The 13,277-nt window shown below is 58.2% G+C and overlaps 1 protein-coding gene across 3 annotated transcripts; it reads right to left on the bottom strand.

Moving 5' to 3' along the window:
* Positions 1-973: 973 nt before the first annotated feature.
* Positions 974-11,084, bottom strand: FDXR (ferredoxin reductase). Of its 3 annotated transcripts, XM_028112287.1 has the most exons (13): positions 10,922-11,084; positions 10,218-10,336; positions 10,050-10,121; positions 5,255-5,350; positions 4,923-5,045; positions 4,629-4,742; positions 4,173-4,274; positions 3,289-3,396; positions 2,949-3,033; positions 2,613-2,812; positions 2,360-2,531; positions 1,543-1,713; positions 974-1,411 (listed from the first exon to the last, which is right to left on the bottom strand). In XM_028112287.1, the coding sequence occupies exons 1-13, from the start codon at positions 11,064-11,066 to the stop codon at positions 1,281-1,283; spliced, it is 1,638 nt and encodes a 545-aa protein (XP_027968088.1). In that variant the 5' UTR covers positions 11,067-11,084; the 3' UTR covers positions 974-1,280. The 3 variants fall into 3 exon arrangements, with proteins under 3 accessions (XP_027968088.1, XP_027968086.1, XP_027968087.1); XM_028112285.2 differs by lacking the exon at positions 10,218-10,336 and having other exon boundaries at positions 10,050-10,147; XM_028112286.2 differs by lacking the exon at positions 10,218-10,336 and having other exon boundaries at positions 1,325-1,411; positions 1,515-1,713; positions 10,050-10,147.
* Between the last annotated feature and the right edge of the window lie 2,193 nt (positions 11,085-13,277).

The raw sequence follows: 13,277 nt of genomic DNA, 5'->3' as shown, positions 1-13,277 counted from the left end.
GGCCCCCGCCCCCGCGCCCTCCCGGAGTCCGCTCGGCGCCCGGCTCCGTCCCGTGCTGGGCTGCACGCCGCGCCTCTGGCTCCCAGGGCTCGCCAGCCGGCCGTGGCGGAGCGCTCGCCGCCGCCCGCGCGGGCCCGCCCCACCGGGGCCCGCCGCCTCCGCCCCGCCCCGGCCCGCCCCGCCGCCCGCTTCAGGCCCCTCCTTGCCCGCCCGCGCGCGGGACGCCTGGGTCCCTTCTCCCTTCCCCAGGACTGTGTCCCCAGACCTGACACTCGGGGCCAAGTGCTGCCTCGGAGAAAACCGCAGCCGGTTTGGAGCCCTGGGTTCGAGCCCACAGCTCACTAGCTGTGTGACCTTGGGCCAGTTAATTCCGAGGGCCCCGGTCTCTGAAGTGAGACCAGCCTCTGGGCCTGGCATAAAAGACGGTGAACACGCCTTGTAAACTGTAGAGCACTACAGTGACGAGGTACTATTTTTAAAAGGCTTGTCCATGTGGCTGGAAACCAAGAGGTGGGAAGGCCTTGGGAGTGGACAGAAAGGGAGGACCCATACCAGATGCTCTCGGCCACAGGATGGCCTGGGGCAACCTGCTGCCCAGACTCCTTACTCCTGCTTTTCTCTTCTTGTTTTGGTTCTACTGAGGGCTAACCAGAAAGGGAACTGGGCCGAAGGGCCAGCAGAGCAGGCAGGCTGGGGTCCCAGGATGCCTGCAGCGTGAGCAGAAGGCAGCCAGGCAGGTCACAGCAGCAGAGCCAAGCCGAAAGAGAGAGAGAGAGAGAGAGAGAGAGAGAGAGAGAGAGAGAGAGAGAGAGAGAGAGAGAGAGTTCGAGGCCTGGCTGTCTAACCCCCTCAAGCCCCCAAGAGGCCCCTGAGCAGGGAGCTGGCTCTGCAGCGCCACCTGGTGACAGGAGGGGAGCTGTGGCTGGAAGGTGACCCCAGGCCCCAAAAGAAGTCACATATCAACCACTGGCCCTCCATTACAGCTGTTTTATTTCCAGTATATTCCTGACCTGGTGACCCTCCACAGTCTGACAGGAAAGAGGTGGGAGGGAGGAAAGTCAGCCTGCACCTCCACCCATCCCCATCTAAGGTTATCTCTGGCAAGGGCAACCTTCTGCCAGGAGGAAGTGCTCAGAGGCTCCTGGAAAAGAGGCAGCCAAGACCGGGTGCCAGGGCGGGCAGGCGACACAGCTGTGGTGCAGAGTCCCGCTGACTGACCCAGGCCCCTCTCCCGCGCACAGCATGCCTTCTCTCCCTGCCAGCCAGGCTGGGATCTAGGCTCAGCGCCCCAGCAGCCGCAGCATCTCCTGAGGATCCAGCAACTTCTCCCTGGGCTTCCCAGCACCCTTGCCCCGGGACACCTCCTCGGCATCCAGCTTCTCCCAGTCCGAGAAAGAGACAGGTCGGACCCCTGAAGCACAGGAAGATAAGTCACTGCCTCCCACTCCTCTTCCACCCCCAGCCCAGAGCACCCCCTCCCAAACAGCGGAAAGGCCCAGGGCTGCCCACCACACCTCCCAAGAGCTCACACGGGGCCCAGACCTCGGCTGCTGAGCAGGGCCTCGATGGCCGCATAGCCAGGCCTGGGACCAGATGGCAGCAGCCCGGCCTTCAGGTCCTGCAGCAGCATCTGGCCAGTGAGGAAGCTGTCGGTCATGGTTGTGGCAATGACCCCTGTGGGCCCCCGCTTCACCCAGCCGCTGCAGTAGAGGCCTGGCAAGGGACAACACAGGCTCAGGAAAGGGGAGGGGGCTGGATACTTCTGGCAAGCCTGAGCCCCCAGTACACACACACACACACACAGGCACACACATCCGCACACCTCAAGTCCTCCCAGCAGCCCTGCCACCTGGGCCCACTGTGGCTCCTGGCCCAGCACCCTGGAATCTTCTCAACCTGTTTTTACCACGCCACCCCTTCCGCCTCAGTCTCGCTGTGGGCCAGGAGCTCCCTGAGGGTAGGGGATGGGCCTTGCCCCGCCTCCAGTCTCAGCAGGCCCTTCTAAACATGAACGGGATGAATGAGTAGGCAGCCATGTGGGTATTTAATCAGACTGGCAGGTCCCTCAGGACAGGGGCTGTCGTGTGATCTCTAATCCCAGCCCCGAGCACGGGAGCCTAGCCCGGAGCAGGCCTCGGTCAAGTGAATGACGAGGTAAGCAGGCATACGTGGGCATGTCGGCTAGCCGGGGAACTTCCCTCCCAGCTCGAGCCAGGAGGAGGGTGGCTGGGCCCCAGGATGGGGTCCAGGGACAGGGTAGTTTCTTAGTGCGGGTCACTGGCCAAATGAATGAATGGGAGACAGCAGCCTCTCCATCCCCCACGAGAGTTTGGTGCCTAGCCTCCCTGCATCCTCTCACCTGGCACATCTATAACCCGGCCTTCCATATTGGGGATGACCCCAAGTTTGGGGTCAAAGGGCACACTGGGGTCGATGGGACGGCTTTTATACCCAACACTGCTCAGTACCAGCCCACAAGGGAGGTCTTCCGTGTCTCCAGTGGGTGCTGCGCGGGCGGCCTCACCAACACCCTGTTGAGGAGAGTGTGGGCAACACCAGGCTGGGGTGGGGAGACTTGAGAAAGGGGTGTCTCTGGGTAACACGAGACTCACCTCCAGTCTGGTGACTGCCAGGCGAATGCCAGCTACCCGTCGCCCATCTGGTGAGGGCAGCACCCGCTGGGGACTTCGGAAGAAGCGGAGGCCCCAGGTGCAGGAGGCCAACGCCTGGCGGGCAGCCTCCTCCACCCCTGGCTTCTCCGTGGCTGTTCGAAGCAGAAGTTCTGTCAGCCGCTTCCTCTGCCGGGGGACCTCTGTCAGCAATGAGAACATTTCAGGCAGGCCTGTCCCTGGATTACAGCCCTCTGTCCCAAAGCCCTCCCCCAAGCCCTCTCTGACCTAGACCATCCCCTCCCTAGTGAGCTAGGGGGCCAGGTCAGGGCCCCTCACCCTTGATTCTGTCCTGAAGGCCCAAGAAATCCGCAGGATCCAAAATGGGCCGGGTTCCTGGTAACTGAATCATCTCCCGAAGTTCCTTGGGGGTGGGGGTAGGGGGTAGGGGAGGAGTTCAGGGCCAGAGCACTGTCCACTCCTGCACACACCCCAGAGCCCAGCCCAGATGGGAGACACCACCACCACCTACCACAGAAGGCGCCAGGCCCCCGGGCCCTGCCTGCCTCCCCCTCTCTTCCACCCCAAGGCAGCAGTCATTCTCAGGGGCTCAGTCCTGCCACACCTCGCAAGGGCAGACCATCTATTTGGGACCCTGACCCCCCTCCGGCCCCAGCACCTTAATGGTGAAGGCTACTTGCAGGGGTCCGCGTCGGCCCACTATCCACACCGTCTTCACCCGACTCTGCCTCAGTACCCCCAGGGCAGCCTCTGTGATGTCCGTTTTCTGGCACAAAAGGAGGGCTTGAAGTCATCGGATGCTGACCAGGCAAGGGGACTTTGCATTCAGCGGCGGTTTTCCTACCCTCAGCGGGGAGGTCTGCAGCCTGGAATTGCACCACTGCGCCTCCTGGTGGCCAGATGGAGCACTGGCTCCAATTCTGCAAATAGCTCCAACCAGTAGCAACCCAGGCTCCTGCTCTTTCGTTCAACAAGTGTTTCCTCAGTGTGTAGCAAGAGCCAGGCACTAGGCAAGGGGCATGGGGGTGGGGTGGGGTGCCAACGGTAAGCAAAAGAGACATGGTGCCGGCCCTCACAGAGCTTCTGATCTGGTGGAGACAGTGATACTTGTCAAATATTCATCAACAAGTATAAGGTTGTAGTGGTGACAACACGCTTTGAAAGAGAAGGAGACAAGTCTATGAGAAGAAGGGAAATGGACCTATTAAGGTGGTACTGGGGGGCTTCCTGGAGGAAGGGACAATTGAGCCAAGAACTAAGATAAACACAGGTTAACTGGCAGGGGGAGTGATATGTACACACTGAATAGTTGTTGTTGTTTTTAAAGGCCCAACCATGTAGCTGGGGTACAGAAAGTGAAGGGAGAACCGGTATGAAGCAAAGCTCAAGGGCTGCCTTCCAGGAGGCCTCTGCCTGGCCCCAGAGGGGAACAGAGGCACTGAGCTCAGCTTGGAAGGTGAGGCCTGAACCCTGCAGGCAGTGGCATCCTCTCCCCGGTGTGACCCCAGCCCCACCCCTACAGCCCCTGACCTGCCCACTCACCTCCAGGTGCTCAGGTGGGGTCAGCAGGATCCGGGCCACATCCAGAGCCACATTCCCTTGCCCCAGGATCACGGCTGTGTCACAGCTCAGGTCTGGCGCCAGCTGGTAGTGAGAGGTCTGGGTAGGGCTCCCCTAGCCTTGGCCCCAGGCAGGCTAATCTCAGCTCATGTCCAGTCACCAGCCGAGCCCCCAGGCTTCCCCACACCTGGAAAGCCCACCCCACCTGAGCCTCAGCTGACGCCTCTCCTCTCCTACTCAGCCCCACTTTCTCCCAGAGGCCTTCCCTGGTTGACCTTCCCCCTCAGGCAGCCGGATGTCTCACATCTCATCTCCCTAGGAGCCTCCCAGTTTCAGACAGTGGCTCCCTCGTCCCCCAGCTGTGGCATCCAAGAGCGGCCCCTGGCCCTGGCTGAGGAGTGGGGAAGAAGAAGCAGCAGGAGTGCTCCCCAAACTCACCTCCCGATTCTCAGGAAGCCCGTTGTACCAGCCCACAAAGGCCCGGGCCGAGAAAACACCGGGCAGCTCCTCGCCGGGAATTTCCAGGGCCTGATGGTCCTCTGCCCCATAGCTCTGAGGAAAGACCCAGAGTGCTTGGCACCGGCTAAGCGCCCGGCAGACCCTGGCAGGCCTCCTTCTGGCTCCTCCTCCCCAGTTGCCATCCCAGGCCCTGCCCAGTGGGTTGGGCCTCTCCCCTACTGCCTTCCACCCTACCTCGGGCTGTTGTCCTGCCCTCCACCCGTCCGCACTCACCAGCACCACGGCATGGTAGGCCGCCCGCAGCTCCGACACAGCCACGTCCCTGCCGACCACCACATTGCCACGGAAGGCACATCGGTCCAAGCGAGCCGTCTGGGTAAAGGTGTTGATGACATTCTGCCAGGCCCCAGAGGGGAAGGGGTTAGGGGTGGGGCACTCCAGGGATCATGCCTGTGCCACCCTCGCCTCACAGTGTCCCCAGGAGGGAACCTGTGCGACATCCACACAGAGGGCCTGGGGTCATTCCATGGAGCCAGGGAGCCTCCTTTCCCTCCTGACCTTGACCAAAGTCCCCCAAACCCCTCCTCCAGCCCAGAGAGACCCACCTTCACCTCGGGGTGGTCAGGCGCCACGCCAAAGCGCACCAGACCAAAGGGCACCAGCTGCTTCTCGTAGATGTCCACGTGGGCCCGGGGGTGGTGCTGGGGAGAGAGAGCAGCTGGTGGGGCCGAGGGAGTGGCTGGGCTCTATGGGTCTTCCCTTCCCCGACAGGGCAGGAGAGCCTGGCTCAGTGCGCTGAGGACACGAGGAGAAAGAGAGGCCCCCGACTCCCCGTCTGCCTGGAGAGCCAGGCAGCAGGACTGGGGCAGCAGAGTAGCCCAGGCAGCAGAGGCCAGACCTTGGGACTGCCAGCCCCTTGAGACGGCAAGGACTCTGGCACTAAGGAAGGAGGCAGCTCGCCCGCCACTGGAGTCGTACGAGGGGAGCTTCTTCATCTTCTTGGGCCAGGCCTGACACACAGCCCTGCCCTAGAACCCTTTGATAGTTCTAGAAATGCCCAGCCAGTCTGAGGAGCTGACAACTACCCTTTGAAATGCATACTCGCCTTAGCTCTAGTCTCCCAAGTCATCCTGTTGGAAAAGGGACCACCAGGACATGGGGTGGGGGGCACAGCCAGAGCTTCTGGGGGTCAGAGGGAGATGGAAGTGGCTCGCTCTCAGTCTTGGAAAAAATGAGCTCAGTTATATAGGTGGTCCCACCTCGCCTGCCATCTGGAGCACCTAGAGGGCCCTCAGGGAAGGCAAAGGGTTGTGGTTGGGCAGAGAGGTCGGGTCTGGCTCTGCCACCGATCAGCCACATGGCCCTGGCCGGTCCCAAGATCTGCTGGGTCTCAGACTCTTCCTCTGCAAACTGGGACAGATAAGAGCCCCCTCTCTGGGTTGTTGGGAAGCATCCAGAAGGTCAGGACAGTGAGAGACGCAGATTTGGAGTCAAGCAGTTGGGGCTTCGGTCGATGACACTGCCCTGCCTTGCACCCCCATCCTAGGCTCTTGCTGTGATAGTTCCAACTCTGTGGGACCCGGGCCAAATGAGATCCTGCCCTCCAGTTGCCTTCACCCCTACAAAGGCTCACACTCACCTCCTCACCTTTGTCTGAACCTCCTCCTGCCCTCCCCCCACTGCCTGTACCCAAGTCCAGGCCCCCCACGCCCCGTCTGCCCATCCGAGTCTCCTGCTCTCCCCACCCATGCCAGCCACAGGTAGTGCCCGAACCACCTCCTTTACACCCCATGATGCTGCATCCACACAGCAGGGACCAACCCGGGGCATGTTTCTGTGCCACGGGGAATGTTTCTGAGCTTCTCGTTAAAGAGCAAGGCCTGAAGCACTTAGTCCAGCACCGGACCCACTGTGGGTGATCAGTCAGAAAGCTGTCCTTTCCTATTATGTCACCGCCTCGCCCCTGAACCTTCCCCAGCTGCCCACCGCTAAGGGGCAAAGTTCAAACTGCTCGGCTTGGCAGTCTGTGCCCCACACAGCCCAGCATTTCGCCTTTATCTTCCATCTTTTCCTGCTACGGATCTGTTCCTCCTGGTCACACTGTCCTGTCCAAGGCCACCTCTGCAATGCTAGGCGTGCTGGCCTGTTTACTGGATCTCTCTCCCGGCCGACCTTGTCTTCAGGGACCCGTTCTTCCCTAACTCAGCTCCCTCCTCTCCCTCCGGCTCTTCTTTCTCAGGCTTCTTTCCTTCTGCCCCCCTCTAATGAAAACACTCTCTGAGGTTCTTCCAGTGTGGGACCCCTCCCACCCCCCTGACACACGTTCCCTTGGGGAAGCTGCATCCACTCTCTGTGACCTCGGATTCCTGTAGACATGCCGATGCTCTACTCTCTCCCCTGCCCGGCTGCCCCCTCCAAACCTGACAGCCCTGGACGACACTGCAGACTTCTCAAACCCACCTAGATGCAAGTCAACTCCCTCTGCCCCCAAAACTCTTTCCTTCTGCTCCTGTGTTCCCTCCCAACCCATCCACCCGCAGCCTGAGCCAGAACCAGGGGTTTGTCCCCGACTCCCCTCAACCCTGCCCAGTCACCTATCTTCCCCTCCCCCTCCCCCTCGCCCCCTCAGCAGCTCTTCGTTGCTCTCCTGGCCACCGGCCCTGCCCCACTGTCTGCCCTACAGGCAAGGAGAGCTCCATGGCAAAAACGGGGTGCTTGCCTAAACCCTTCCAGTGAGGCCAACTATACCCAGAGCAGTGGGCAGTATCCCCTGGGGTGTTTGTTAAAAATTGTTGATTCCCAGGTTCCAGCCTTGAAGTCAACAGTTTGATTAGGTCTGAGCATGTGAATAACTACCCGAGGACCCTGATGGAAGGAGGGGAGGGCAGTGGACGGCACCACGAGACCCTGCTTGCCTCCAAGGCAGTGGCTTCCGAGGTACCCTGGATCTGGGCCCACCTGCCTCCTCCATCAGCTCTCCACCCTTACCCACAAGCCTTTCTTCCCCAGCTCACTTGTCCCCAGGGGGGCATCCTCTCCTCCTTTCCGGCCTTTGTCCGTGTGGCTCTCTGTGCCTGGGACTCTCTTGCCTGTCACCCACCCCTCGTCCACCTGGCAGCTTCTGTCCTCAGACAGCCATGTGGACATCTCTTCCTCCAGGCCGGGCTGGGCGTAGCTCTCTGTACCCCACGCCCCCCTCCCCTGGCTTCTGTGCTTACACTATTCGAGCCTCAGAACCTGGGTAAACCCTCTTCAGCTCGACTCCACAACTCCACCCCCCGTTAGGCTGCCATGTCCTTGAGCACAGGAGCTACGCCTGTCCTGCTCATATTCACGTTCCTAGGGTCAAGCCTACGCCTGGAACATGTCAGCGTCCAATAAACCACTGCTGAGTGGATGGCCTAGCCTGGTACTCAAGAGCAGCTCTGACCCGTAAATACAGAGAACAGACTGGTGGGGGTGGGGGGGCAAGGTGGGCGAAGGGGAGTGGGAGGTACAGGCTTCCAGTTATGGAGCGGGTGAATGACAGGGACGAAAGGTACAGAAACAGGGCATGTAGTCGATGGTATTGTAAAGGCCACATATGGTGACAGACGGTGGCTACACCTGAGGTGAGAGAGAGTAAGGGCCTCACACACAGACTTGTGGAGAATCACTACGTGGAATACCTGAAACTAACGTAACGGTGCGTATCAACTATACTTCAATGAAAACACATTTTTTTAAGTTTTATTTATTTCAGTCATCTCTACACCCAGTCTGGGGCTTGACCTCATGACCCCAAGATCAAGAGTCACATGGTCTTCTGACTGAGCCAGCCAGGCGCCCCAAAATAATTTTCTTTAATTTTAAAAAAGAAAAAAGAAAAAAAAAGAGCGGCTCTGCCATCAGACCACCTGCACTCGGGTCCTAGCATCTTCCCTGTCCAGGTGGGGACCCTGGGCAACGTCACTCAGCCTCGGTGTCCTTACCTGCGAAGTAAGAGTCATGACACCTGCTTCAAAGGTTGGCACGGGAGATGAGATGCCGTACAGTGCCCGCTCAGCTAAGTGCCACCGTCCCACATGTGTGGCGTACGTTCCTGTCCCGGGAGCACAGCCAGTAGTTGGAACTCCCGGAGGGCAAGGACTGGCTTGTAACTGGCTCCTGAGTCCATCCCCCGGCGCCTCTCACAAGGAAAGTGCGTGCAAGCGTGTGCCGGCTGAGTGCAGGCCAGGGCCACTGCTCCCACTGGGGGCACTGAGAAGCCTGCCTGGGAGGCCCACTCTCCCCGCTCCCCAAATTTCAGGCTCAGCTAGCAAATGTACCTTATACAAAGCCCTCCAGGATCTCCCCAGACCCCGTGGGATCCCTGGTCTCCATCCCAGGGCCCAGGGCTATTCTACCACAAGGCAGTTTGTCCATGCATGACCTCCCACATGTGGCATGTCCTCTCCAAAGCCCACCTCCTTCAGTGAAGCTCAAATGCATCTTCTCCAGGAAACCCTTTCTGACTGACCTCGCCTAACTCAGCTCATGCTGGTCACATCTCAGTAATTAGCTTTTTCACCTGTGTTGCTTGGAAGGCGTGTTTAGGTCACTTTTCAGCAGGGTGTCCAACTCATGCTGGTCTCTCCGAGACCCTCCCGGCTTTAACATTGAAAGCTCCATGTCCCAGGCAAACTAGGACGATTGATTATCCCACCTCTTCAGTTTCTGCATATATGTGTGTACAGTTAATATGTTCATTCTTTCTCCTTTCTCTCCACAGACACTCCAAGTCCCTCCAAAGCAAGGCCACTGTGTCATGTCTTAGTCAGCCTAGGTCTCCCTCTCCCCCTCCCACCTGCGGTTCGCCCTCCCCCCTCCCTCCCACCCAGATCTGCCCAAGTCTCAAGGGTAACCAACAGCCTTGGGGCCCGGCCCAACAAGGCCAACACTGTAAGCCTTGAGGCTCCGGCCTTGGGGCGGGAGGAATGGGGGACGGAGGGCAGGCTGAAAGAACAACATAGCATGGGGAGGGCTGGAGCATGACAAGGTGGCTACAGGGACAGAAAACCCTGAGAAGAGGGGGTAGCCTCAAGACGTAGGATGTTGAGGACAGAGGAGAGAGAGGAAGGGAAGATGAGGGGCAGGATAAAGTCATCTGCAGGTCTGCATAAACTCCATGAAGGGCTTGGCCAACGTGGCAGAGCAGGCCATCTGCCACTGACCACTTCTCCCATAGCTGAGGACCTCGAGTGGGGAGCCCCAGATGTAGGTGACAAAGCATATAGGGAGTGTCCAGTCTAGATGTGCTGGGAGCCCCTTTCCCATCAGGGATCCAGGAGTGCTTTTAAAACTCAAAGGGGGTGGGGCTTTCCCCCAGGATTGGAGCCACAGGTGAATCATAGGAGATGGAACCAGGAAAATGTGGCTTACCTTCAGCAGATGTTGGGCAGTATAGAAACCAGCTGGGCCACTGCCCACCACACAGATCTGAGGGGGCTGCTCCTGTGTAGAGAACTGCTGCCGGAAGCCTGGTAGGGGGGCCGGGGGGGCGCGGAGAGAAAAGGGATGGAAGGTCAGATCAGCACTTCCCAAACCAACATCAACATCAGGCAGAAGGTGGAGCTTCCCAAGCTTCACCCCTATTTGCACCCTCCTCCTCTTTTTCCTCAAAGCTTTGGCGTTTGCAGGATCCCTTACTTTGTCTGAACCCCCAAAGGCTGTGTCTTCATCCAGAGCCCCGCATCTCACCCATGAATTTACTATGCCCACTCAACAATCCCCATCACCCCTGAAGCTGCCCTGCACAGTACTTCATCTTCTTACAGGGTTCCCTACCCACCCAGCTAGACTACCACATCCCTCCAACGGACTCCAAATCATCCCAAGCTTGCCCCCGTGGATCTCCCACAATGCCCGACTGTAGCTCTTCTACCCACTCTCTCTCCACAGAACGCTATATTGTCCCTATAGACCCCTGTCTTTCCTATAGACCCCTGTTCTACCTCAGACTTCGCTCTTGGCTCCCAGACCTTCATATAACCCCCATTCACCCGGTCTCACACCTGTGCACCTCACGGTCTCCCCTTCTCACTTTGTTGACACACATGTGACCGCACAGGCCCCCACCTGCCCCCGTACCCCACGCCAATCTCGTCCGTAGGAGTGGACCCCTCCGGTTTCGCCCCTGGCCCCCTCTCGCCCCTCTCCAGCCCTGCCCCAGCTCCCCTCTGACCCCCACACTTGACGCTCGCAGGCCTCCCGGCGCTGCCATTCAGCCCTACAGGTAGGTGCCCTGCTCCTACTTGGGGTGCTCCCGGCGGGAGGCGGCCGGGTCCGACGCCACGCCGACCAGTGCCACCAGCGCCAGCAACGCGGAGCCATGGCTTGGAAGAGCAACCTGCCAGAGGACAGGATCCCGGAGACGCCCCGCGCTCGCTGCGGGGGCATCCGTGCTCCGCGCGGGCTCCGGCCCCGCCCCCGACCTGCCCCCGCCCCCGCCCCCAAGTCCCGCCTCCCGCGCTCTGGGAGCGCACAGCGTGGAGGCCACGCCTCCATCCCGGAAAGAAGCCCGCCCCCAAAAGAGAAGCCGGCCCGCCGATCCACCCCCTATCGCTGAGGGCCCGCCCCCAGGACTTCCGAGCCTTGGTGACTTGATAAATTTCTCCCCAATCCAATCATCTGGAGGCTAGCGTTGAACGAGAGCGAATCTCCATCGCTGTTTCAATCCCGCCTGATGGAGAGAGCCAATTAGGAAGGAGCTAACTTTACTAAGCCTCTCCCCCTCGGAGGCGCTCGTCGCTCTCTGATGACGCATGGGCCGGTCCTTTTTGATAGCGTACACTCCTGGCCTGGGCCTGGTTTCTTCCCAGCCAATCACGAGTCGAGTTCCAAAGGAGCTTCCCTGCCCTTAGCGTGATAACCACCGAGTCCGGAAGTCTGGGGAAAAGGGCTCCCGTGGGGCCTTGGCCGCACATGGGTCTTGTGTAGGTGTTACCCCAGCCACATGCTGTCCAGTTCCGGCCAGGCAGCATTTTAAACCTGAGAGATCAAGCCCCACCTCACCCCCTTCCCCTTCACGTAGGTTAAGAAACAGGGGAGGAACAGCTTGCCCTCGGTACTAAGGACAGAGCCATACCTCCCATTCCTGTCCCAACTGGACTGGTACTAGGTGAGGCTGCTAAGACACTCGGGTGCAGAATTTCAGGGGGCGCCCAAAACCTCAGTAATTAAGGTAAAAAAATATTTTAATGCAAGATATTTTAAGAGATCAAAATTGAAGACCACAGACTTCCCTGCTGTGCGGGGAGCCCCATGCGGGACTCCATCCCAGGATGCTGGGATCATGATCTGAGCCAAAGGCAGACGCTTAACCGACTGAGCCACCCAGGCGTCCCTGCCTTATCATTTTTTAGTTGTCTTTTTATTGAAGTCTAACAACAGAAAAGTGCACAAATCACTAACGTGTACTGTTTGATGAATTACCACAAGATGTACCCATATAAACCAGCAACTGGTTCAAGAAATGGGACCTGTGCCTCTCCTTGTCACTCCCGCTCTCTCCTACTGAGAAGTAAATACTATTCTGGCTTTTACAAAGTCATTGTATTTTGTGCCTGTCCCACTAGACCAGGAGGAGGCAAACTATGGCTTGCAGGCCAAATCCTGCCCACCATCTGATTTCATAGTAGGGCAAGCCAATGGTTTTTCCATTCTTAAATGGTTAAAAAATTGTGAAGAATAATATTTTGTGGCATGTGAAAATTACTTAAAGTTCAAAGAAAGTTTTATTGGCACACAGTCATGCTCATTTCTTTCCATATTTTCTGTGGCTCAGTGTGCTTTGAGTACTTGTGTTTCAGTAGTTATGACTGAGGCCATATGGTCCACAAAGCCCAAAATACTATGTGGGGACACCTGGGTGGCTCAGTCGGTTAAGCGTCCAACTCTTGATTTTGGCTCAGGTCATGGGTTCAAGCCCTGCGTGGGGCTCCGGCTGGGTGTGGAGTCTGCTTGGGATTCTCTCTCTCCCTTTCCCTCTGCCCTTCCCTCCCCACTCCCTCTTAAAAAAAAAAAATGTTTGCTATAAGTTCTGAAAATGTTAGCTATCATCATCACCATCATCAATATTACTACCTCCCATATACCTCTGTAAATTAGGCCTTAGGTCTCTGTAGAGTCCAGGGAGGGCTTCATCCTCTCCTATCACCTCCCTTCTTCCCTCTCAAGCCCCATGCATTCCCAGCCCACATCCTTAGAGTAACAGAAAATCGAGCCTCAAAGAAATCAAGTGCCTTGTTCCCGGGCTCCTGTGGTACAGCCAGGTCTGGTATGGGGGCTGCCTCTTCCCCACTCAGGCCCAGATCAATAACAATGAGTCATTGGTATGGATTAGGATGGTTTTGATCATTAACCAGGACTATGCAATGGGACCTTTTCTGACATTACATTTTTTCATGTGGAGAATTAGCAGTTTGATTAATCACATTCCCAGACCCGAGGGCCATTTCTGAGCTGTTAATGCATTTCAAAAGAGCAGTAATAACGTATAGCAAAGCAGTAGGCTGGGGAGGCTGCCAACCCTTTCTTGTTCCAAGAGGGCTGCTTGGGTCCAAAACTCGGCTCTATCGGTCCACCTCCCAGCAAGAAAGAGATGGCACG

This window comes from Eumetopias jubatus, unplaced genomic scaffold, assembly GCF_037043125.1.
Source record: "Eumetopias jubatus isolate StellerSeaLion01/CBP00866 unplaced genomic scaffold, mEumJub1_p1.0 scaffold_10, whole genome shotgun sequence".
NCBI classification, from domain to species: domain Eukaryota; kingdom Metazoa; phylum Chordata; class Mammalia; order Carnivora; family Otariidae; genus Eumetopias; species Eumetopias jubatus.
The sequence above is the reverse complement of the archived record's forward strand: the minus strand, read 5'-3'. Positions and strand labels throughout refer to the sequence as shown.